The 24,608-nt window shown below is 32.9% G+C and overlaps 2 protein-coding genes across 3 annotated transcripts; one reads left to right on the top strand and one right to left on the bottom strand.

Moving 5' to 3' along the window:
• Positions 1 to 6,210: 6,210 nt before the first annotated feature.
• Positions 6,211 to 9,777, bottom strand: HL (HAL2-like protein). 2 transcript variants are annotated; one of them, XM_088807884.1, is made up of 4 exons: positions 9,415 to 9,777; positions 7,376 to 8,060; positions 6,684 to 7,143; positions 6,211 to 6,584 (listed from the first exon to the last, which is right to left on the bottom strand). In XM_088807884.1, exons 1-3 carry the CDS (start codon positions 9,569 to 9,571, stop codon positions 6,840 to 6,842), a joined length of 1,146 nt encoding a protein of 381 aa, XP_088664010.1. In that variant the 5' UTR covers positions 9,572 to 9,777; the 3' UTR covers positions 6,211 to 6,584; positions 6,684 to 6,839. The 2 variants fall into 2 exon arrangements, with proteins under 2 accessions (XP_088664010.1, XP_007021305.3); XM_007021243.3 differs by having other exon boundaries at positions 6,783 to 7,143.
• A 4,017-nt stretch (positions 9,778 to 13,794) lies between these two features.
• Positions 13,795 to 14,289, top strand: LOC18593850 (uncharacterized). The gene has a single exon (XM_007021242.3). It carries the CDS (start codon positions 13,851 to 13,853, stop codon positions 14,055 to 14,057), a length of 207 nt encoding a protein of 68 aa, XP_007021304.1. The 5' UTR covers positions 13,795 to 13,850; the 3' UTR covers positions 14,058 to 14,289.
• Positions 14,290 to 24,608: the final 10,319 nt, after the last annotated feature.

The raw sequence follows: 24,608 nt of genomic DNA, 5'->3' as shown, positions 1-24,608 counted from the left end.
TCTCTATTCAACATTTCATGTTTCCTAATTTGCCCCTCACAAGGTGTCATGATAATTTTTTGGAAGTGACTAAAACACCCTTTCGCTTTTATTAAAATATGCCCCATAAAAAAAGAAAAGAAGAAGCTTGCTTGGATGCTCTCTTTTGTCACACGCTTGTACACCAAAAGACAAGCATGTTCCTGTTACAAAGTTGGATTACGAGTTGTATGCATTTTGCTCTTTTTATTTTTATATATATATTTTCATGGGAGAGTATTTTAGATTTAGATTTAATTAAGTATTGTGTGAAAAACCAAATCTATCATAGAGAGTATTAGAGATACAACACATTTAATTATATAAAAATTAAATAATATTTTATATACATAATAATAACAAAATTAAAAACTAGAGATGGTAGTCACCGCTCCTTATCACCACCTTCAACTCGTCTCTGAAGACAGACAACCTTCTGCATCTCTCAACACCATCTTTAATGGACAATCGTGCTTTTCGGATTGAAAACAGTTCCCTCATTGTCCCAGTAAGCAATGACATGAGTTGGCACGATGATTATATTGAAGTAAATACGATATAAGTTTGAATCATAACCGTTCGGAGAAGGGTGTTTTGGTCATATAAGTGAAGGCCAAAAAAGTAAAAACAACTCAGTGAGCAGTGAGGAGAATTAAATAGAGTGGGTCCAATGCCACTGAGAAAGCAGAGGAGGAGGAGGAGGATAACGCGGGGAATGACAGGAGACAGAGAGGAGATGAAATTTGCTTTTGACGTTGTTTGCCAATTTGCAAAACCGGGTCCGCGTCGGTACTTACATGGGCACAAGCAAAGCAAAGCACCACCGACTTCCAAATTCTTCAACAGACTTTCAAAACCCTATCGTCCCTTAAAGTACAAAACAAATAGGTCTAAAACAAGCTTCTACTTTAATAAAAATTCCCATGCTTTTGCTTCAACTGGTCATCCTTCCTGTCTAGCACCTAGACAATGTCTTAGCTCTTGTTTTCATAGTCACTTAAATTAGTTTTCCTCATCTTATTACACATAAATTTTGACTAATTAGGCACTCTTCTGACTTAATGAACTCATGATTTTGCATGAATGGGGGCTTATCACTATTCCAAAACAGGTTGCTTGGTTTAACCAAGGGTGATGAAATTATATATTTCAAATTTTATAAAAAATAATAATGTAAAAAATTAAAAAATGAGAGGTGACAATCGTCACTTTCCGTCACTACCTTTGATCCATTCTTGTTTTTAATTCAAGGAAAAAAATATTCGAACTCAATTTTATAACCAATTGATATATTCAAAAAGCTCTTTTTTATTGGAAAAGAAGGATTTAAACTTTATTCTATAATTAATTGGTAAATTCATGTAACATGAATAATACACTACGTGTTTTGGCATGATACAAAATATTGATACATTTATGACCCAAAAGAAAATGTTGAAACATTTTGGTTCACGTTGTTATTCATGTGGGGATCTTGTTTTAATTAATATGAAAAAGATAGTCTTTGATTGATTTTTCTTTTTTCCACTGTTTACTTGACTTTGAAATATGGAGTCATTTTCTTTAAATGTTATTCACATAACTTCTTGATACAGATGGACCAAAATATAATTGAAAAGGAAATTAATTAATGACCCATTACTCTAAATCAGAAATTAATTATGTCTTTACCAAAAATGTTTTGCAATACTAATTAAGAGCTGCTTTTGATGGATACAAATGTGATCTTAGGGGCCACTTTAAATCGATTTTGAGAGTTGCCCTTGATTAAAGACCTAAGGAAATTAGACATTATATTAGGGTAGTATGTTAAGACATTAGGCATTATGTTTATGTATTGAGGATAAAAGCAACTAAATTACATCATTTTAGGTTATGAAACACCCAAAATGTCTGCAAGAAAATAATAAGAAATATTTTTTGGGAGAATCAAATAGATGTAGTTCCAATGATAGGTTACCATGACGTGTGGTCATCTAATCGGTGTACTGATGGACTTCACGATATATATAAAAAAATAAACAATCCTGATTTTAACTAAAGAGTTCTTTAATTCTTTTCAAAAGATGAACATTCGGATTTAATGGAGATATAAGACTAGATAATTTCTATAAAGCTAACAAGGAATTAGATTCGACTTGAATCTTCCTTAAGCCTTTATTCCAGCACAAAAGAAGTCCCTGATAAAGAGCACATAATTCAACTGTAAGGGAAAATGAAATTCCAATTTTGTGCGTAAACCCCACAATCCAATTGCCATAGCCGTCCCTTGTTAAGCCACCTGCTGCTGCCATACCAAGATGACCCTTGGTGCTACCATCAACATTCAATTTCACATATGATTGCTTAAGTGTCTCCCAAGCAACCAAGAATCCCTATTTCAGTTTAAGCTGCTCTCTAAATAAATTGTCGCATGCCTGCTTCGATTTTGTCCATATCTCTTGCCAAGCATTATTTGGCCAGATAACTTCCTATAAATTATATAATATGTAATCTTTATTAACCCGACTAGAAGGCAGCTGCCATTGCAATAATTATTATAATAATGGCATGGCACATGACCAAAATAATTAACTAAAGGATCAATGGCAGTCATGGATGAGTGTTGTTTTATTGAATAAAATTTCAAATTCAAATGGACTGGAGGATGTACCCCTAATCAAGAAATGGTTTAGGCAATAATTATCTAAATTGGATAGTCTAGGAGGGACTAGAACCAAATTATTCAATTAATTAATGCATTATAAGCTTCTGGCAACCTTTTATTGGTGGGGAAAGAGAGGGCATGAAGTCAGGGCAGAAGATATTTGCTCTTCACAGTGAAAGAAATTTTAGATAAAAAAAGAAGTCGATTATTTTTCTTAAAAAATGGTTATAATTTTGCTTATTTGCAAAGCTTTGTTTTGGACAAATGATTATTGGAAGGAGAGCATAGTACACCTTTAGTATAAATATATAGATTTAGAAATGGTTAATTATATTTGATGTATAATCACCAGAGATGTATACAGCTAAAAAGCTTCTGTCACCCATATACTCCAACAGGTTTGCATTAATCTCCTTGTCACTCACACATAAGCAAAATTATTGCAAATCGTTGAGGGACAAGGTTCCAAGTTTGGGTCTAGTTTGATTTATATGTGCTGTCCAGATCAAGGATTTCAACCTTTGCATTAACTAGATGTGCTAACCCCTTTTTTATAAATTCATGTTCGTGATGATACTATTATTAAAGACCAGAGATTCAAGTATTTTCATTACTTTTTAATACACCTATCGACATTTAATTTATGATACATGTATATCGATCACAATCAATTACTATTTTTCGTAAATATAAGAAATAAGAATTATATATGTATTGAAAAGTAATAGGCATGGTTTTAATCTCGAAAATAGGTCAATTTCAGTTAATATAGAGTCGCTTTCCCTTAAAAAATACATCAAATCATCTATCATAACAAAGATACTAAAAGAGAGAAAAAAAAATCAAAGTAATAGAAAAATCAAATCTAATTTTAGTTTTGATGTTCTCCTCCCATTTAAAAGACAAGACTACATATGATGTTGATGTCAAAATTGGAAGGCAGTGGCATTGAACATGGGGGAACTGTCGGCAGACATTGCTCTCCAATGATCAAATCTAAGATTACATATTGTATTTATCTGGAAAGAATTGTGTAATGTATTTTTTTTTTGTAATATTTATTTTCATGATAGTTTGAATTAGCTCACTAGATATTATCACTTCTTAAAAAAAAAAAACAAGAAGAAAACAAGGATTCTACGTAGGATAAAATTCGTCCTAATTTATTGTATTTTGTCGTAAATTAATGAGCAACAGTTACTGAATAACTAAACTAGCCAAGTTTAGATTTTAAAATCCTATCACAATTCCATAGTAAAATCTATCTCAATTAATTTGCATCGTAAATACTAAAAGTAGTCTGATTTTTTAATATAATCATCTTATCCGTCTCAAATTCAATCATCGAAACTATTTATTTAGGACAAAATTATTCATTGTAAGGTTTGTCCAAAACTCTTGCCATGTTTTTTAGTAGTTTATTAAAAGATAAGAACATTTAAAAAAAATCATATTATTATATATGATTTTTTTTTTTTGGAAAATTGAGAGCATCATAAAGTGTTATTATATATTATCGAAGAATTAAACAAACTTGAGCATAATTATTTATCATTGTCCATTGACTCAAAACCATTCAATGGTACAAACCCATTGTTTTTATGTTCATGGATTTACATAAAAAAATATTTTTTTTTTCAATCTAGATGAAGAGGTCATGTGCTATGAATTATAACTCTTGGATTGAATAGATCTTTGGGTGTTTTTCCCCCCCATCCATTGGCCAATGGATTAGAAACGATGATAAGGCTCTTAGTCAGTGTGATTCATAACAAGTGAAAAGCCTTTAATAAATTTGGAAAAACATGTGTTTGTGGTCCCAAAGACTAAGAGTTACCTAACACAATATACCATAATTTATTTCAAGAATCAAACCTAACATTGACTTGGGTATATAAGTTTTATTTGACAATGTGGAAACCTTCCTACTTCAAAGTCTTGAACATGGAATTCAGCAGCATAACATTCAAAGGGACATTAAAATTTAATGTGGAGGAAAGCCTAACACCATTTTTTTGCTGGCTTTGTTGATTTTCCAGGTTTCAGCCCACATCTAGACAGGGGGATTTGTAGAGAGCAATTGGCGGGTTCTTTTGGGTCCTTGTCACATCTTTGTGAGCAATTTTATTTATATAAAATAATTCTTTTAGATTATAGGATGAAGGGGATTGATTTTCCAAGCTAAATTATCATGCTCAATCAAGTAGACCAGGCCCATATCTAAGGTGAGCTTGACAAATTACTTGGTTTGAGTTTAAGATTTAAGAATTTGTGATGAATTTTTTGTTGGTTTTATATGGGAAAAGGATAATTTGTGAATGGACTCTTGCTTTGAAAATTTAGACATCAAGATTATTATTAGGTGGATGAAGATTTTTACTTAACTTTCATTGCATTGACTCTTTTCATCCATAAAGAAAAAGAATCCATCTTAATTCGAATTTATCTCGATCGTGAATCCCACATCAATGAAAAATTTAGTAGATTCTAATACTACTCGTCACAACCTTATATTTTTAACTTAAAAATATACTTATTATTTGAGTAAAATTATTATATATAAATTTAAAACTCATTTCATCTCTTACTGCAATCTGACATATAAAGATTTTGAGTTCAAATTTTCGATTATAAGATTCCCGAAGCAATCCAAACACCTCAACATGATGTTATAGTCTTTCAGTTAATTACTAATTGTAAATCAAAAGAATCTCAAAGAAGCTTTGAAAATGCATTGATTCAGACTCGAAATATGCAAGTAGGAGTGAGGTGACAAACTTTTGTCATCCTTTAGCTATTGTATGGTTAATTAACAAGACAAGATTCCTTCCCAGTTCCCACTTGATCATAATATATAGAAACTTGGCAGCATATCCCCCCTTACTTTCTTCTCTTCTTTTCTCTTTGTGTGCACAGCTTTTAAGGGAAATGATTAAGGAACCTAGAATTCCATGAACAATTGGCATATCTTGTTACCGTTGGTAGAATTTCACATTAGATCATTAATCATATGACCTTAATCCATTTACAAATTTTTTATTATCCAATGATGATACTTTTTCTGAAGAAGGATAAGTTAGAAGAATGACTAACATAATTCTGGTCTGCTTTTTGTACAATGAATACATCCTGGTTCATGTTTTACAGTACTTAAGCTATCGAAGTTCACATGTGAATACGTTCATCTGGTATAGCTAATATGAATGTATGGGCCTTTTTGGTGTGCTTTCATGGACTCGAGGTTTGGCTTATCCTCCCAACAACATGTAGTTTGAATGCTGGGCCTAACAACGTGGAGCATTGAGACAACTGGGCACAGGAGGCTGAAAAGCTCTTCTGTCTATCCCCCACCTCATGTTTTCACAATCTAAATGAGGTGTGATGGTCTTGTTTGTGGTTTATATTTGGGTTTTTCTGTACATTAGACAAGCCTGGGGACAATGTCTGTTTGAAGTCTGAACTTGTAGAGACGCCCCTGCTTGAAAAATACCAGTATAACCAGAATGTTTAACAAAGAAGAAGATGACAAACATACTCCTTTCCAATTCTTTGTGTAACATATCTATTTCCAGGAACATCCAAAATCATGTATCAGCTTGTAAGGTGGCATACAATAGAAACATCAAGTAGCTTATGGTTTGCATCTGAAAGCATCCCCAATATGATAGGGTTATATTAATGAAAGCAAAATTTTCATTAGAAAATCATTGTAAGGGGGATATTGCTAATAAAAATTAAGCAATGCTACAACTGATAGATGGGCACTGAAGGGTGACATCAATGATCAATCCTTGGAAATTTCATATCCTTGAAATGGAGAATATATTTCACCGGATACTTCTCGGTTATGGTATAAAGCACTGTCAAAATCAATGGTTTGCATTACTGCCATCAGCATCCTTCTCAGCATTTGCTAGCCCTGAAATAGTTTAATGAAGACGTTAGAAAGAAATATAGGCAAGAATAATTCCAATTTCCTGTTGAAAGTTGACATAAACTTGAGTCCTAGAGAATTTACAGTCAAATGAGAGGAAAACATCAGAAAACTGCTTGTTCCGTGGCAAAAGTTTCTTTGATGCAGAATGACTTGAAAGGCTAATTTCTTTGATGAGCTTACCCTCACAAAATCACCATAATGCTTCAGCATTACTGTATTGGCGAGAAGCAGAAAGTCTCATAGATTAGAAGAGTCCCAGCTTGCATATACAGCACCAATGATTTTATCATGCAGCGTCAGTCCAGAGCAAGCAATAATCCCTCGGTCAAGACCTTCCAAGTACAGTCCCCTACTGAAGTCCAGGGGACGCCCTCCTGCATCAGTTACGACCCCACCAGCCTCTTCTATAATGACAACACCAGCAGCATGATCCCATATTTTCTCTTTGTACCCAGATCTTGCAAACTTTATAAAAATCTCAGCATCGCCACGAGCTATTGCTGCATATTTGACCATACTATGGACACGCATAGGTTTCTTTCTGCCATTAGAATGGATGAAGAGATATATGAGAATCAAATAAAGACGGCTTCATTAAAACTATATAACTTCAAATCAAGTCTTTCTAACCAACATTCTAGTTTAATCCTCTCATATATTAACATTTTCTAACCTTCAGAAACTGAGTGAAGGAGGAAATTCAATTTCTTCATTTCACTCACCAAGTGCAGGAAACAGATTGAAACTTAGAAGCAAACATAAAAGTAACATACTTGAGACCCATGCTGTTAGCAAGTCCTGCAGTAAATGAGTGGTTTGAATTTGCCTTCTCCACAGGTTCACAAAAAGTTGCCAGAGATGGATCATCAACAGGAGAAACCTGCATCAATCTAGCAGAATTTGGCCATTCAAATTTTGTATCCCCGTGGATCAATGGTTGCATCCATGCCTGACCACTTCCTCTCCTTGCATACATCACACATCCTTTTTCCCAAATATCAGAAGGTGGAAGAGACTTTGGCATAGTTTGGTGGCGCTGATGATTATAATTCAACAATTCCTTTTTCATAGGGTAATTAGGGCACCCAAGAACTCCAAGAACTAGCTTCCCCTCCTCAATCAAGGCTAGTGCTACAGCATACTGATCACCACGTACAAATCCTAATGTCCCGTCAACAGGGTCAAGCACCCAATGTCTTCCAGTTGGGCCCCCAGTTGAGTTGCATCGGCTGATAGCCTCAAGGATTTTTGAAGTCCCAAGAGCATCCTTAGGACACTGAAGACCATACTTTGGCGCTTCAGCTAAGCATTCATTAACAGTGTTCACTACAGCTGCAAGTAAGACTGCTGCATCAGATTTGGAGAGTGTTTGGACATCTTCCTCAGCAACAATGGACACATTCTGACCCTCCAAGAATTCTGAAAGCAGCCAACTTACAGTGGCTTGGACACTCCAGTCTGTTAACATAGAAACAATCAAAAGAATTGCTGAACTGATCATAGTTGCACAAACACCCTCAAAGCCATTAACAAAATATGATAAATGTATTCATTGAGTAAAACAACAAACTCTGCGCTTTCAGAAACCATATTATGGTATTAGAAATTTATGCTAGAAAAGCTTCTATAATCATCTCATACTATAAAGCTTCAGCATTTGAAACTAACACAAATACAACTGGTGCAAATAGACTCGAAGAATATGATGATCAGTTAAAAAGTACAAAGGGCAAGCCTATTTCCTGTAAACTACATTGCTTTTTCACACTTCACCTTAGGAAGTATAAACCAGTGCAAGACCCTTCTTACACAAAATTCTTTCTCCCTGCTAAGACACAACCAAGTAGAGGGACTAAGCTTGATCCATCAACAAAAAGGGAAATAGAAATTGAGGGGAAAGCCAAACAGTTTGTAAGACACCTCTTTCTTATTTTTAATGACTCGATCAGTCAAACTTCAGACAGTTCTTACTTGTTAAAGCAATCAATTGCAATTATGTGCAAATACTGATGCTTGCAATTCTGTTTCTATTAGCATACCACTGGCATAATTTGCTTCAACTTCAATCCTCAGCTGAACTTTCATGAAACTTTCAGAGTAACCTTCCAACTGGCAAAGGTCCACCCTCCCTCCCCAACCTTTTCATTTACTTAGACAATGCAACCTAACCTTTAGGCAATGCAAATTAATATAGACTTTTCCGAAACAGAACAAATGTCCTATTTTCCAATTACATGATCCCCGACTACTTATACTTTTCGTAGGACCATCAATGTACCATGCACTTGACAATGATATTTGTGGAGTTCATTTTCATCTTTCAACAATGCCACCGAATTCAATACAGACTGCACTTGAATTATAACCAACAACCTGAAATCCCATCAAAACAGTTCAGAACAATGAGACGCAGAAATTAAAACTGAACAACAAACTACAAACTCACTGCCACCTCCCACATTTCCTAAGTTTTCCCATCATAACCGAAACCAATCCAGCAGTAAGGAAAAGTTCTTACTAAAATGCATCCTAACTTTAACAACACAATGGAAGCACCATAATGCCATTAGCCAAACAACACAATGAACACTGTCAATCATTCAAACTTTAATTAAATTTCTTATACCAACCAAGAAACAAGCAAGGGCCTAAATAGACACCAATCAAATACCACATTACAAATTCTTAGCCCAAAAACAAAACCAACCCATTACCAAGAACATCATTCAAAGCACACCCACCAAAGAAAAAATTGAAAAAAACAAAAACAAAAACAAAAAGACCCAATTCAAGAAACCAAAAACCTAAATACCTGCAATAGTAACAGGAGAATCATCATCCTTAGCCAAAACCTGTTCAGCAGACGAAGAAACCAACCTTTGTTGCACTTTCTGACACAAAGAACAAGCCATATGCACAATTCTAACAGCCAAATCCAACTCTTTACCATACTTGTCCCCCTCCTCCATCACTAAAACAAACCCTTTTTTTTTAACAGAAAAAAAAATCCCACCAAAACAGCAACCAGATGAAAAGGAAAAACGTCGGGATTTCTGCAAGAGAATCTTAATTACATTCGTTGTTGTTGGTCGTTACAGTTGTTTACGTGCGTTTTAGTGCAAAGACAGCAATGGCTTTGGCTTTGGCTTTGGTCTGTGTGCACGTCTGTACTGAAAATAGCTTTATTTCACGTGGGGTTGTTTCGTTTGAAATGTCAAAACGAGGAAAACATTTACGTCCAAAGTTAAGGCTTTTGAGCCATCCTGATTGTGCCACGTCATAATATGCAGTAATGAGGACCGTTGGATACCAACAAAAGCTATATTAAGAATAATAATAATTTCTCTTTTGCCTTGTGGGAAGTTTCTCTGTTAAAGCAATATGGGACATTACAACTTGGAAGGGCATAGGGGCCCCATGAATTTGATGTTATTTAATTTCAAGGGGCCCCCTTAAATGTTATAAATTTGAGGAATAGACCCAAACCTAATAAAATCTTAGTAATTTCATCCATTTTCACCTAGTGATTGTTGGTTTTTCTTGGCTCATTTCTATGTTTTTTTACACAAGTTATTGGATTTTAGTCTATACTATTATATACTTCTTGAAACTTGAATTTGAGAACTTTACAAGAACATCAACATAATATTATCATGCATTTAAAAATTGAATCTTAAATCATATAGTTTTCGATAAAAAATCAACAAGAATAGAAGAATTAGTAGTGTATAAGATCAAAATAGTTGGTGTTGTAATGGTAAGTATATCATTGTACATTTAAAAACCGAATTTTAAAATTGTATAGTTTTCGATAAAAAAATCAACAAAAATAGAAGAATTAGTAGCGTAAAGGATCAAAATAGATGGTGTTGTAATGAAAAGTACGTTATCGTACATATAAAAATCGAATCTTAAACTGTATAATGTTCGATAAAAAAAACAAACATCCAAGAATTAGTTACACTATTTCATGGTACATAAAAGAAAGTTTATAGCAAACAAAATCAAATATGAATCTTCCAAAATAAGAGATTCCATAGTTTTTTTTCATATATAAATATATGACAATATGCTTCAAAAAATTTAATATTCTAAAGGAATTCGGATTTCTTCCCAAGAATATTCCAATATGTTATTAGTTTTTAAATTATTGAAAATTTTGTAATGTGGGATGTGGACAGACAGCTTCCAAGGTGTCAGTAGGAGCACTATCCTGTGAGAAACAATGGGCTTCCCAATAAATAGTAGTAGGGCATGAGGCTAGGCTATTTCCAATATCAAGGGCCTGTGAACTATTTCCTTTGTAACTAATTTGTTAAGCTTCAAGAAGGATGGTGATGGTCTTTGAACTGTTATTGCCAAGCAGGGGAAAAGAATTGATTATTTTTGTTCATTTATTTTCTTTTTCTTTTCTATTATAGAAGAGCAATTTCTTTGAGACGATTATGTCTTGAATATCGAGATTAAGGGACTTTTTTATTTTATATATTCAAAAAAATTTTATGAATAAATTACAGATATCTTCATCATCTCATAAGATATAAATATTATTATATTTGAAATTAACGTCTTTTATCAAAGGATAATTGAGTTAATTATTGATCTCACTACCCTATATGTAGCTGGGTGAGTCCAATTTTGGAAGCACCTTTCAATCAAGAAAAATATATAGTAAATTCCAATCAAGATTGATAATTTTGTCTGAGCAAAATAAGGGTTCTTTCTTTACATGGTCTACATTTTGTCAATGCAAAAAAACTAAAATCATCATTATATATATAAAATTTGAGATATATAAATCCATAATGTTGTATGATTATTCTTTAATTATCTTTTATGTAAATCCTTAAATCCGTCACTATTTACATTCTTTTACATGTTGAGTTTCCTATCAATATTAATACAATTTTAAGCAATTTTCAAATTTAAAAGACAAACAACCCTTGGCATTGATCATAAATATAGCATTCAATTGATGTTACAATCCCATCATCACAAAGCTTGAAGGAGGTACAATTGCTTTGCTCCAAACAACGTTAAGTGCAGGGTAACAGGGAAATCATGTCAAAATGGTCCCCTTTACAATATGGTGCCAACAAGGTACAAAAGTGTCCCATTATATATTCTATATCTCCATATATTCTTAATGTATGAAAAAAGTTACATATTATTTATTGTCATTAATGTATGAAAAAGTTATTCATTATTCATTGTCAGCCCGATTGATCCCACCACACAATATGTAGTTACGTCCATGTGCATGAACAAATATGAAGAAAAGCTGTATGTTTTTCTTTCTTCTTTTTTTGGAAAAAAATAAAGACATAAAAGAAAAATATATTTATGGTTTATATGCCTTTTTAAGGTGTTTTTATTAATCAAATATGCTCGTTAAGGTATAAAAATAAAGTTGTTTTAACATCTAAAATTACATATTATTCATTATCATTAACGTATGAAAAGATTATTTCGTTTGATTCTCGATTTTTGTAATGAAATTTACATATTATTCATTGTCATCTTGATTGATCTCATCACACAATATGTAGTTCCACTTATGTGCATGTGCATATATATATATATATATATATATATATATATATAGAGAGAGAGAGAGAGAGAGAGAGAGAGAGAGAGAAGTAAAAGATGTATGTTTTTCTTTCTTCTTTTTTTGAAAAAAAGCAAAGACATAAAAAGGAAATTATACTTATGATATAATATGCCTTGCTAATGTATTTTTAGTAATTTACTATATATATATATAGATAAATAGATAGATAGATCAAGAGAGAGAAGTTAAAGATGTATGTTTTTTTTTTTTCTTTTTTTGGAAAAAAGAAAAGACATAGAAAGGAAATTATACTTATGGCATAATATGCCTTGCTAATGTATTTTTAGTAATTTAATATATATTTATATATAGATAAATAAATAGATAGAGAGAGAGAGAAGTTAAAGATGTATGTTTTGCTTTCTTCTTTTTTCGAAAACAAGCAAAGACATAAAAAGGAAATTATACTTATGTTAATATGCCTTGCTAATGTATTTTTAGTAATTTACTATTTTTATAGTTGATGGGTGCTTTATATTGACTATTTTTGTTTTCTTTCTGTCTTGTTTTGGGAACCCCAACCCCCAAAGAGAAAAGATTTAAGGCTCTGCTGCTACTACTTGTTCATCAAGAAGGAGATTGTGATGAATTTAGACTTGTTGTATTGTACCATAATTAAATGTTGTTTGATTTGATAATCACTATCAATCCCTTTCTAGCCCATTTATTTGAAACCTTCTCTCAATTTTCCCACCTTCTCATAGTACCTTTGAATTAATGTAATGGTTTGATAATGACAGTTTCTATTTAGATTTATAATCGTGATTAACATAAATCGAAAGAGTTAAATTTGAATATGTTAATAACCAAGATTTTACTTAACTCTCCCCCATTGAACTTCCTTGAATGTTCAACGTCTCGAGGGTAATCATATGCATATGATATACTCATTATATGACCGGTGTGTTTACAAAAATTAACCTTTAAATTGTAGATAATGAAATATATTTAACAGATAAAGTTACAAGTGAATTAAATAATATTGGCCCGATTTCACTAAAAAATGTACTCATGATTCAAAAACGATATACAATGTCGAACTCCGGACAACAACAATACCCTATTCTCTTTGAGACTCTATATTTCATGCCATTATGACACATTAGTAACATTTTGCTTTAATTAAATGAACATAGTACAAACATTTACGATTGATTGCTATATTCCTCGTAAATAATTTGTCTCGTCGTTATCTTACGTATCAATAGTAAAACTTTTAAATTCTTAAATTTTTTTTAATTAATCGCGTAAAATTTAAAAATTTTACCTACTTTCTTCTAGATATTTTTCCTAACCTTCATTAAAGCCCGGTACATATTTCAGTTCAGGTTTTTAGTGTTGTGCAGCAACTTTCCTGCAACTCAATTACAAACCCCAACTGCCTTGGCCAAGTGTAAACCATCCACATTATTGCCATGATAGCTGGACAGGTTCCCCTCTAAAAGAGCATGGAAACAAAACATCGAACTCTTTATTCCTGATGCCGCACACGTGTCATGCATCATACGGCCATTACGACTACAAACAGTTCGACCTTTAACATAATCTTTTTGGTCTATAAATCCCCCTTCCTATGTTTGAACAGGCTTATTCGTGCACTTTTTATGTTTATTGTCCTTTGAATATAAATCTCTCAAATGGTCTGCTTCTGCTTCCTGGTAGACCAAAGGCGGAAGCTGACAAGCACCAAGCCGGCGGCCGGGACGTGCTCGCGGTGTGGCGCGGGAGCTAGCGTCGGGGACATGAAAACGATCACCCGGTTTTGTTACGTTCCGTTTTATTGGAAATCTTGGAGGGCTATCATTTGCACATTCTGTGGAGCTATTCTTAAATCTTACAGATGAAGTTCAAGAACCCTGTTCTGTCTTGGCTGTTCCTTCAGTTCTTGAAGAGTGGAGGGATAGAGAAAGTTTGGGGTTCTTTCACTATGGAATTGTAAGCTTGTAACCTGATTTTCTTCATCTTTTTAAGGTAGTGTAGGTATTGAGTTTAGTTGTAGCTAGTTAGCTATTGTTGTAGTTGTCAAAGGGAAAAGTTGGAAACTATTACTACTAAGTCCATACTATTCTTCCTCCATGTTTCCGATGGGCTTTTGAGTGACTTCGAATGGTTTGATGACCCGAGGGAAAGTGTTGGTTTTTCCATGACTAAGCAAAAAAATTTCTTAACGTAAACAATGTAAGGTTTATTGTTTTACTCCTCATGGCTAAGAAGCTTTTGAGAAGGAAGGGATGGGGTTATAGCAAGTGCTAAAGAAGATGTAAAAGAGGCACATGGCATGTGGAATAAAGCTCTAGTGGCTAGCCATGGGGCCTTTATGACAAGTCCAATACCAAACTCTACTTTTCAACAAAATACAACTCTGTTACGAAACTGCCGACTGCAATCCTTTTTCTTGGTATCGGGCCCTCTGCTTCATAATCATATCTGAACATCAATTCAATCCTAAACCACTATAGCTCTATGACAAATGAGAGAAATAAGCTATGATAGGGAAAAAAAAAAAGGAACATTCAAGCTTTTTTCCATGAGTTTCATGGTGCTGACTAAGAAAGAAAGCACTAATTAAAACTACTTTTCTTGTGAAGTCGACATTGTGTTGAGCCAAAAGCAGTAGGGGAAATTAGCTTAATTTTTTATCTTCTGGGAAGTACTTAATTGTTACAACATTAACATAGTTCTTAACAGTACAAGATGTGCCCCATCTCGGGCCAACAGACCAATGTCTAATTAGAAACAGAGAAACTTGTAGTAACTAAACATTGGGCCATTTCTCGACAGTGCATCCGCACGAGTGTGTTTCCTTCTCTGCTTGCAGATGCATCCTCTTAACTGCTTCAATTACTTGACAAGTTTCCTTCTGCCATTAATTAATTACTTGGGACAATGAATCCCTTACGACAAGAAACCTCAAAATTTTAGGTTTGCATTATATATATATATATATATATCAAGGGATAATTATGGGAAATGGAAATTTTAAGTTTCATCCTTAATATTTTTGACTCGGATAGTGAAGTGTCTTATTGAATCGTCATTGTTTAATATTAGTCTACATTAATCCTGCAAAGTATTGTTTGCTTTGATGTAATAGTCTCGTAATTTTATTCCACAAAAAATACTTTACAAGTTAGAGATAATGTGAAATATTAAATGTCTAATATCACATTAATATATAATTAATGTGTGATTTATATCTTACTTTTAAGATTATGACATCTTTCTTTGATTCGTTTTTAAAAATTTCTTTTCAATATGAAATTTATGACCTATTTACTAATCCAAAGCATATGATGTAAGATTTATATGGTTTCCGGTTGAGACCGTGACACTTAACCTTCTTTATTGAGTAGTTTGTGTGACCCGAGATTGTACGAATTTCCTCCACGATCAAAGACTTTCCTCCGTGGATATTTTAAGGTAAAATGGAAGTTTAGTAGTGGTAGTAACAATGGTTAACATTTTTCCTAGGAGAACATATGCAGGTCGACAGCATCTTAGACAGCTTAAGGAAGATGGTGACGTGTCGTCCTTGGCGATGCCAGGGAGACAAGTGACGTCATCCACGTGGCGTCTTTGCTTGACAGTTCATTTTTCATAGCAGAAGCCATTTTCTTCATTTCTTTGCCGGCGCTGATTGTAATAAATTTCTCATCCTTCCTCCTGGCACACCTCAGAATCATACTTACTCCTGTTGTCTATATGAACCCTTTTTCTAGTTTCAAAGAAAAAAAAACTAAAAAAAAAAAATCAATTACTGTTATTTTCTAAATGTTTTTGTTGATATTTTTGTTTTACATTTTTATGACTGATGAAAGATGAGGTTTTGCAGAGAATATTTTTGGAAAGAATGATTCATTCTCTCTACAAAAAACTTACAAAAGTGGTGCCTATATACAGCATCTGCATTGGCACCAAGAAAACGATAAAAGAACATAACTAATTACTCTATTAACTAACTAACAAGAATTAAAAAATGACTAACGGCTATATAATTAACGGTCTTTCTTTTGTTGGCAATCAAAACGGTGCGTTTCTCACTTATTTCTTTTCCTTAGTTAGCTGCACATCAAATGTTGCGTTCAATCCTTTATTTCTCTGCTATTTACAAGTAGGATCTTCAATTCCTGCAAGCATTAACCTTACTTGCTTCTGCCACCGTTAACTTTAATCTTTAACACTGTTGTTTAACACTCCCCCTCAAGAGGAACCATGAACATTGTGGATGTTCATCTTGTATAATAACCTTTTGAAAATTCCAAGCTGCAGAGGTTTGGTGAATGCATCAGCAATTTGCAGTTGTGTTGGTATATGGACAGGCTCAACCACACCATTTTGAACCTTTTCCTTGATGAAGTGACAATCAACTTCTATATGCTTTGTTCTTTCATGAAGAACAGGATTTTTGTTTATATAAATTGATGATCGGTTGTCACAGTAGAGTTTTACAGCATCATGGTGTTGAATTCCAAACTCTGACAGTAAACCTTTAATTCAAATAACTTCACAACATGTAGCTACCATAGATCTATACTTTGCCTCGGTTGAACTTCGAGCAACTATCTGTTATTTCTTAGATTTCCAAGCTACTAAGGATTCTCCAATGAACACACAGTACCCAGTCACAGATCTTCTAATGTCAAGACATCTTGCCCAATCACTGTCACAATATGCTGAAATTCTTAAACTGCAATCCTTCTTCATCAGAATTTCGTGTCTTGGTGCTTTCTTCAAGTACTAAAGTACTGAAGTACCCTTTGAGCAGCTATGTGATGTTCATTTGTCGGTTTATCCATGAATTGAGCTAAATTTTGTACCGCATAACAAATGTCAAGTCTTGTGAATGTCAAATAGAGTAACTTACCAACAAGTTGTTTGTACCTTGTAGAATCTATTACTTCTTTTTCCTTACTTGCCTTTCTCAGTTTGACATTGTAGTCAATAGGTGTTGTTATAGGCTTGGCTCCAAGTAAACCATATTCTTCCAGTAAGTCAAGAGTATACTTTCTCTGGCATATTGAAATGCCTTGTGGTGATCTAGCTATTTCAAGTCCCATAAAGTATTTAATAGTTTCTAGGTCCTTGATTTTAAACTGTGAACTGATGTAACTCTTTACAACTGCTGCAGTATGTGTAGAGTTGCTGGCAATCAGAATATCATCAACATATATTAGTAAGGCTACAAAGTCCCCATCTGCTATGTTCATAGTGAACAGTGAGTAGTCTAACACTGATTGCTTGAAACCATATTGAAGAATAGATGATGTCAACTTGGCATTCCACTGTCTTGAGGCTTGTTTGAGCCCATAAAGAGATTTATGCAGCTTGCATACTAGTTTTGAATCATCTGAATGCTTTCCCTTGATCGAATAACCCTCAGGTAATTCCATATGAACTTCTTCATTTAACTCCCCATGCAGGAAAGCATTATCAACATCCAGTTGGAACAACAGCTAGTTACATGCTACTGCTAAAGCAAAGAAGATTCTGACAGTAGATTGCTTAGCCACAAGGCTAAATGTTTCTTAATAGTCAAAACCAGCAACTTGACTATAGCCCTTAACAACCAACCTGGCCTTATACCTCTCAATTTCTCCTTTTGCATTCAATTTGGTCTCATAGACCCATTCACAGCCAACAGTGTGAGAATTAACAAGCAATGGTACAATGCTCCATGTTCCATTATCTTCAAGTGCCTTCAATTCAGCTGCCATTGCTTCTCTCCAATGAGAATGAGCTACTGCTTGATGGTAAGTCTTAGGCTCTTGTATGTTGGATAGTGAAATAGTAAATGCCTTATGTGCAGGTGACAAATTATGATGAGAAAGGTAATTGGATATGGGGTGTAGGGTGACATTATATGTATGAGGTGGTAAATCATACTTATATGCTTCTAGATACTTTGGAATACTCCTAATTCTTGAACTTTTTCTAACTGGTTGATTTGAGTCAATGATAAGGTCTGTTTCAGGTTGACTTGTAGCACTCTCAATAGGCAGACTATTGTCAAGTGTAGAATTGTGAGGATTTCCATCATTTGTTGTTATGGAGGGTTGTTCTATGGCTGCTGAAGGCTCATTCAAAGTTGAAGCATTTTGGTCTTAACCAGAGGAATGTGAATTCAGATATATTGAGTCAAGAGGGTCAAAAGGTGTGGTATGTACACCAAGTGTTTTTGGAAAAGTAAAGTTCTGTTCTTCATGTTTTGAATCATGGAATGGAAAAGTATCCTCGTGAAAAACAACATCCCTAGATACCAAGACTCTTTGTGCTTCAATATCATACAATTTGTACCCTTTGACATAATTGGGATAGCCTATAAAAATGCATTTGCTAGCTTTACTATCAAATTTCTTTCTATTTTGTGTTTGTGTGGATGCAAAACACAAACATCCAAAGACTCTAAATGATCATATGAATGTGGTTTCTTAAACAGAAGTTCATAGGGCGATTGATTTTGAAGAACCCTAATAGAGATTTTATTTATTATATGAATAACAGTTAATACTGCTTTTCCCTAGAAAGTGAGTGGTAGGTTTGACTGATGTCTCAATGCCCTTGCCACAGCTAAGATATGCTGGTGTTTTCTCTCTACAACACTATTTTGCTGTGATGTACTAATGTAGGACAATTGGTGAACAATTACAGTTTTGTTATAGAAATCAACAAGCTTAAATTCCTGACCATTATCTGTCCTTAAACACTTTATTAAACTGTCAAATTGTTTTTGAATAAGATTATTAAAAGTGGGAATAATTGAAGAAACTTTAGACTTTGCTTTCATCAAATATATCCATGTAAAACGTGTGTGATCATCAACAATGGTTAAAAAATATCTGTGACCATTCAGAGTAGGAACTTCATATGGACCCCATATGTCCATGTGAACTATTTTAACAGCTGTTTTTGAGTTATGAATATGCACTGGAAATGAAAGCCTTTTTTGCTTTGCCATTGGACAGATTTCACACAATAAGTCATTTGAACAATTGATTTCTGGAAAATTTTTGTGCAATACATTAATTCTTTCTATTGGGGCATGCCCTAATCTAAAGTGCCAAAGATCAAAGCCTTTGTATTTTGTCTTAGAGGAACTGATAGAAAAAGTAGAAAAGTTCTTGACATAGTTTTGAAAAGAAAATTGAGACAGGTCTTGTTCAATTTGTTTATCCTACATCAGATAAAGCCCTCAGGACAGTCTAGCAACCCCAATCACAGTCCATGATGGCAGGTCCTGAACAACACAATACACATCAGTGAAGAACAGACATGACTTCCTTGACTTTGTTAATTCACCCACTGATATGAGATTGAAGTTAAAACTGGGAACATAAAGAACATTTGTAAGCACTAATAAAGATGATAATTTGATAGTCCCTATATGAGTGACAAGAGCTTTACGATTGTTAGGCAAATGAACATAATGGTTACTAACTGGTTGAGCTAACATGAATCTGTCTAAAGAGTGACAAATGTGGTCAGAAGCACTAGAGTCTATGATCCAATTATCTTGCTAAATCACGAGGTTACTAATGTGTTTGAAACAATGTGGCATATTATTTGGAATATTAAAAAAAGGATGGTTTGAGACTATGCTTGCAAAGGTAGAATTGATCAGGGATGGTTTACTCTAGTTGTTGCTTGGTGCTGTGGAAGTCTTACCATCATTGCAAGTAATCCCATTCTCATTTAAAAGCTTTATCGGCTTGCTGACTTACTGTTTAATGATAGATATCTGAGACATAAAACCTATACTTGCTGCTTTATCCTCTTGATCAGACTGTGTTCCTGCAGAATGTTCATATGCAACATTGTTCACAACTGTCTTCCCCTTTTTGGAATTGGTTTTTCCTTTGGTGAATTTAAAATCCTCTGAAAACCCAACTAATTTGTAACACTTTTCCTTACTATGCCCTTTCTTTCCACAGTGTGAACAAAGTAGATCATTCCTTGCCTTCTTTTTGACATCATTAGCTGTTTGCATAGCTGATGATTCCAAGACAGGATGTGTTTGCACCATCATATTTTTCTGTGTCTCATCTCTCAATACAAGGCTATATACCTTGTCTAGAGTTGGTATGGGATCTAACATGATGATTTGTGATCTGATGGCTAAATAAGAATCATTTAAACCATTGAGAAATCTAAAGACCATGACCTTCTGGTACTGGTTAGAAAATTTCTTGAAACAATCAGCATTACATTTACCACATTGACAATGTGGTAAAGGTCTGAAACTTCTCAACTCTTAACAAATTCCTTTAAGCTCTATAAAGTAAGTATCAACTGATTTAGTCCCTTGTGTTATGCTACCTAAGGTATATTGCAAATTACAGACCCTAGTGTCATCAGGCTGAGCAAAATTTTTCTTAAGTGCATTCCAGATTTCCATTGCTGACTCCATGTAAAACACTGTTGAGGTAATAGGTTGTGATATGGAGTCCAGCAGCCATGCAACCAGTAAATTGTTGCAACGGGTCCATGAAGGATAAATAGGGTTTGTAACCTCTGTTTTTGGGATTGTACCATTGATAAATCCCACTTTGTTTCTGATTGATAAAGCTAACAGAAAAGATCGACTCCAAGTCAAGTAATTACTTGTAGTAAGCTTAAGATTGATAACAACTGATCTAGGGTGATTAGTGTGATGCAGGTAATAGGGTGATTGAGGATCTGCTATAGGTGATAGTGTTGTTCTTGAATCGGTTGAGGTCTGAGCACTTGAGGTCTCAATTCAAATGAGTTTGACATGATTCACAGACTAAAGAAAGATTAAACAAGCTGAGGAGATGAATCAACTTACTGAAAAACAAGAAATAGGATTGATGATGTGAGAATGAAAATAGATCCAAGCATATGCTGATGTTGACTTTGTGGATATTCCCAAATCAATTTTTTGCAAATCTTAGGGCGACTCTGATACCATGATGAAAGATGAGGTTTTGCAGAGAATATTTTTGGGAAGAATGATTCATTATCTCTACAGAAAACTTACAAAAGTGGTGCTTATATACAGTATCTGTACTAGCACCAAGAAAACGACAAAATAACATAACTAATTACTCTGTTAACTAACTAACAAGAATTAAAAAATGACTAACGGCTATATAATTAACGGTATTCCTTTTGCTGGCAATCAAAACAGTGCGTTTCTCACTTATTTCTTTTCCTTATTCAGCTACACATCAAACGCTACGTTTCATCCTTTATTTCTCTGCTATTTACAAGTAGCATCTTCAATTCCTGCAGGCATTAACCTTACTTATTTCTGCCACCATTAACTTTAATCTTTAACATTGTTGTTTAACAATGACAAAAATGAATAAAAAGAAAAAACAATAGATTAAAAATATATAAAAAAGTAAAAAACAATAACAATCTTATTGCAAGTCTTTATCAATGCAACTTACCTATCGTTGTATTTGTATTTAAAGGTATACACGAGCCGAGCTACTTGCCTGAACCAATAAGTCTAGTTAGTCCTAAAAATATTATTATATATATTATCCTTAAAAAAATGTTATTATACTAAAAAATAATTATCTTTATTTAATTTTAATTTTAAAATATATTTTAAAATATTAATAAAATATTTTTAATATTAAATATAATTAAAATGGGTAATCTTGAATTCGACTCCCAAATTAAATTTTAAAAATATCAATCGTGTCCAATGGTGGTACATGATGACCCTCTACTTGTATTTTTAGGTATTCAATTTGCTTGATTTGATTCACATCCTTGGTAAGAAAAAGGGCACATTAATCCTTTTATGCATCATTGAAGAAGAAAAGAAAACAAAATAAGAAATTTCATAATATAGAATATTGAACTGGTAATTTTTTGTTGTTTTTCTTGTGACGTGAGAGAGTACAAAGTAATATATAAAAAAATTGTACAAGATAACTCCTATAATTATGAGTTACACCTATGATTATACAATATATTTAAAAATTGTAGAATATATTTTAAAAAATTATAGAATATTTAACTCATATAATTATAGAATATTTAAAAATTGTACAATATATTTAAATTTAAAATAAACTGAAATAACTCCTATGATTGAGGAGCTAAGTATGATTAAGAGGCTTTGAATTATCCTTTCTTTGTTGAGTCATCTCCCTTACACATAACAACTTACTTGACAAGGAACTTGGATTTAGAGGTATTCACGGGACGAATTACTTGTCCATCTAGAATCCATCTCACATATAATTTAAATAGGTTATGTTGAACTCAACCCTATATTTAAATATTATAAATATTAATCGTGTACTTGCCAAAGATTTATGGCATGATCCGAAAATGAATAACATCCAAAAGGGAAGACAAGCATATGGCACTAACATGGTAACAACGTATGCTAGTTGACTTGGAAAATGACACTTCAACATATAAAAGAGTTTTGTTTGTTCAATGTTCCATCTTTCCATCCATCTTCAACCTTCAACCTTTTCTTTTATTATATATATATATATATATCCCCTCCCTTAACCTAATCTCCACAAGCAGCTCGCCTTCTGTCACGGTCCCAACGTGATTGACGGTGTCCCTCTCTCTAATTAGAAACCTATTCCATCCCACTTGGATATTTATTTATCCATTTTTCTTCTTAATTTTCTTCATAAATATTTGTCTTATGCTATGCACGAGGAGGGTATTAACATTATCTTTAATTACATAATGTAACTGAAGTTTGATTTTCGAGTTCTAATGCTCTCCTTTTTATACATACATATAAATTCATAACGAAAGCATCCATGGAGTGTTAATCGATATTAATTTCCATTATTTCATGAAATCAAATCATGGGTAGTGCTACAGTGACTAATCACCACATTTTAAAAAAATGGAAAAGTTTATTAACGGTTGCTTATTGGATCGAGTTTGTCTTTATGGTGGAGCTTAAGATACATAAGATTTTACTTACTATAGATAGTTAGGTATTTCATTATCATTTAATTATATAGTGTCATTTCGTAAATATATAAAGATAAAAATTTAAACATTTTTCAATATAAATTTTTTTAAGAATTATTGACTTTTAAATTTATTAATTAAAGATGTAATAACATTCCGTTCATTGATAATAATATAAAATCTATTTATGGGTCAACAAGAGAAATTTGAGAGATTGTAGACAACAAGAAAAAAAAATTATGTGGTTGAAGTCAAACTTCTGATGTCAATGTTATATTTTAGCTGATTTCATGGATATAAGAAGGTTAATTTGTACTCTATATATTTTTGTAAGCTTACTATGTAATCTAGTATATATATTAAGTTAATTTAACTTATCTTATCCAAAATTGTATTATAAAATACATCATTGTTGTAACGCAAAGTGTGTCATTATTCATTAAACTTAAACTTTAATTTAATTATCTTTTACATCTCTCTTTAATGGCACAAATATATATATATATATATATATATTAATTAATTAAATATGAGTAAAGAGGATTAATGGTTAAGTTCAACATTAAGCTTAAACAAAGAGTTAACAGAGAACAAAGAATAATGGAACCTAAATTTTTTCAGAAAGCATAGAGAGTAGGAAATGGATGAAGTGTCACAGCCATGGAACCACAGCCATAGATATGCATCTTACGTGAGGTGTTTTTCAATCTCTTTACAAAAGGAGAGGAGCTTGAAATTAATTATTTTTTTTTAATTTTAGTGTAAAATCAAGATTTGATATTAACTTAATTTAGTACAATCATTAAAAATCTTTATCAACTAACTAAATTAATCGATATATTAATTCTTAATATCTCATTAGGTGGGCAATTTATCCTCAAAATTTTCAACCCATCTTGCATATAACTTTTAATATACAATTCCTTCAAAATTAAAAATTTTATTAAATGGTAAAAAATCATAGCTCGCAATGTCCAAAAATCGGTTATGTAATGCTTAAAAACCACCAAAATTACTGAATTTCATTTAACAAAATCAATAACTTCAAACAACACACCATATTACATTTAACAATATAATCAATGAATATGTTTACTTGACGAAGAATGCTCAAAACGCTAAAAAGTTTTTCCTCATGTATAAAAAATTACTCCTAAATGTTTAAAATGCTCAAAGATTTTTCTTCGTGTATCAAAAACCAATCCAAAATACTCAAAATGCTTATAAAGATTTTTCTTTCTGGTAAGGAATACTCTAGAGATGAATGGTTTGACGAAAAATGCTCAAAAGATATGAGTCGATTTGAGGCGTGGACCTAAACATATGGATTGATTTCATTAAGGGTAATTTTGTCCAAAATTAATTTTTTTTAATTAAAAATAGTTAAAATTATAGAGAAAGTTATTTTCAAAAACATCTTATTTATAAGGGTATTTTTGAAAGGAACCCATAAGATTTTTCTTACTATAGAT

Source organism: Theobroma cacao, chromosome 7, assembly GCF_053813885.1.
Source record: "Theobroma cacao isolate CCN51 chromosome 7, ASM5381388v1, whole genome shotgun sequence".
NCBI lineage: Eukaryota > Viridiplantae > Streptophyta > Magnoliopsida > Malvales > Malvaceae > Theobroma > Theobroma cacao.
Note: the sequence above shows the minus strand (reverse complement) of the source record. Positions and strands in the feature narration are given on the sequence as shown.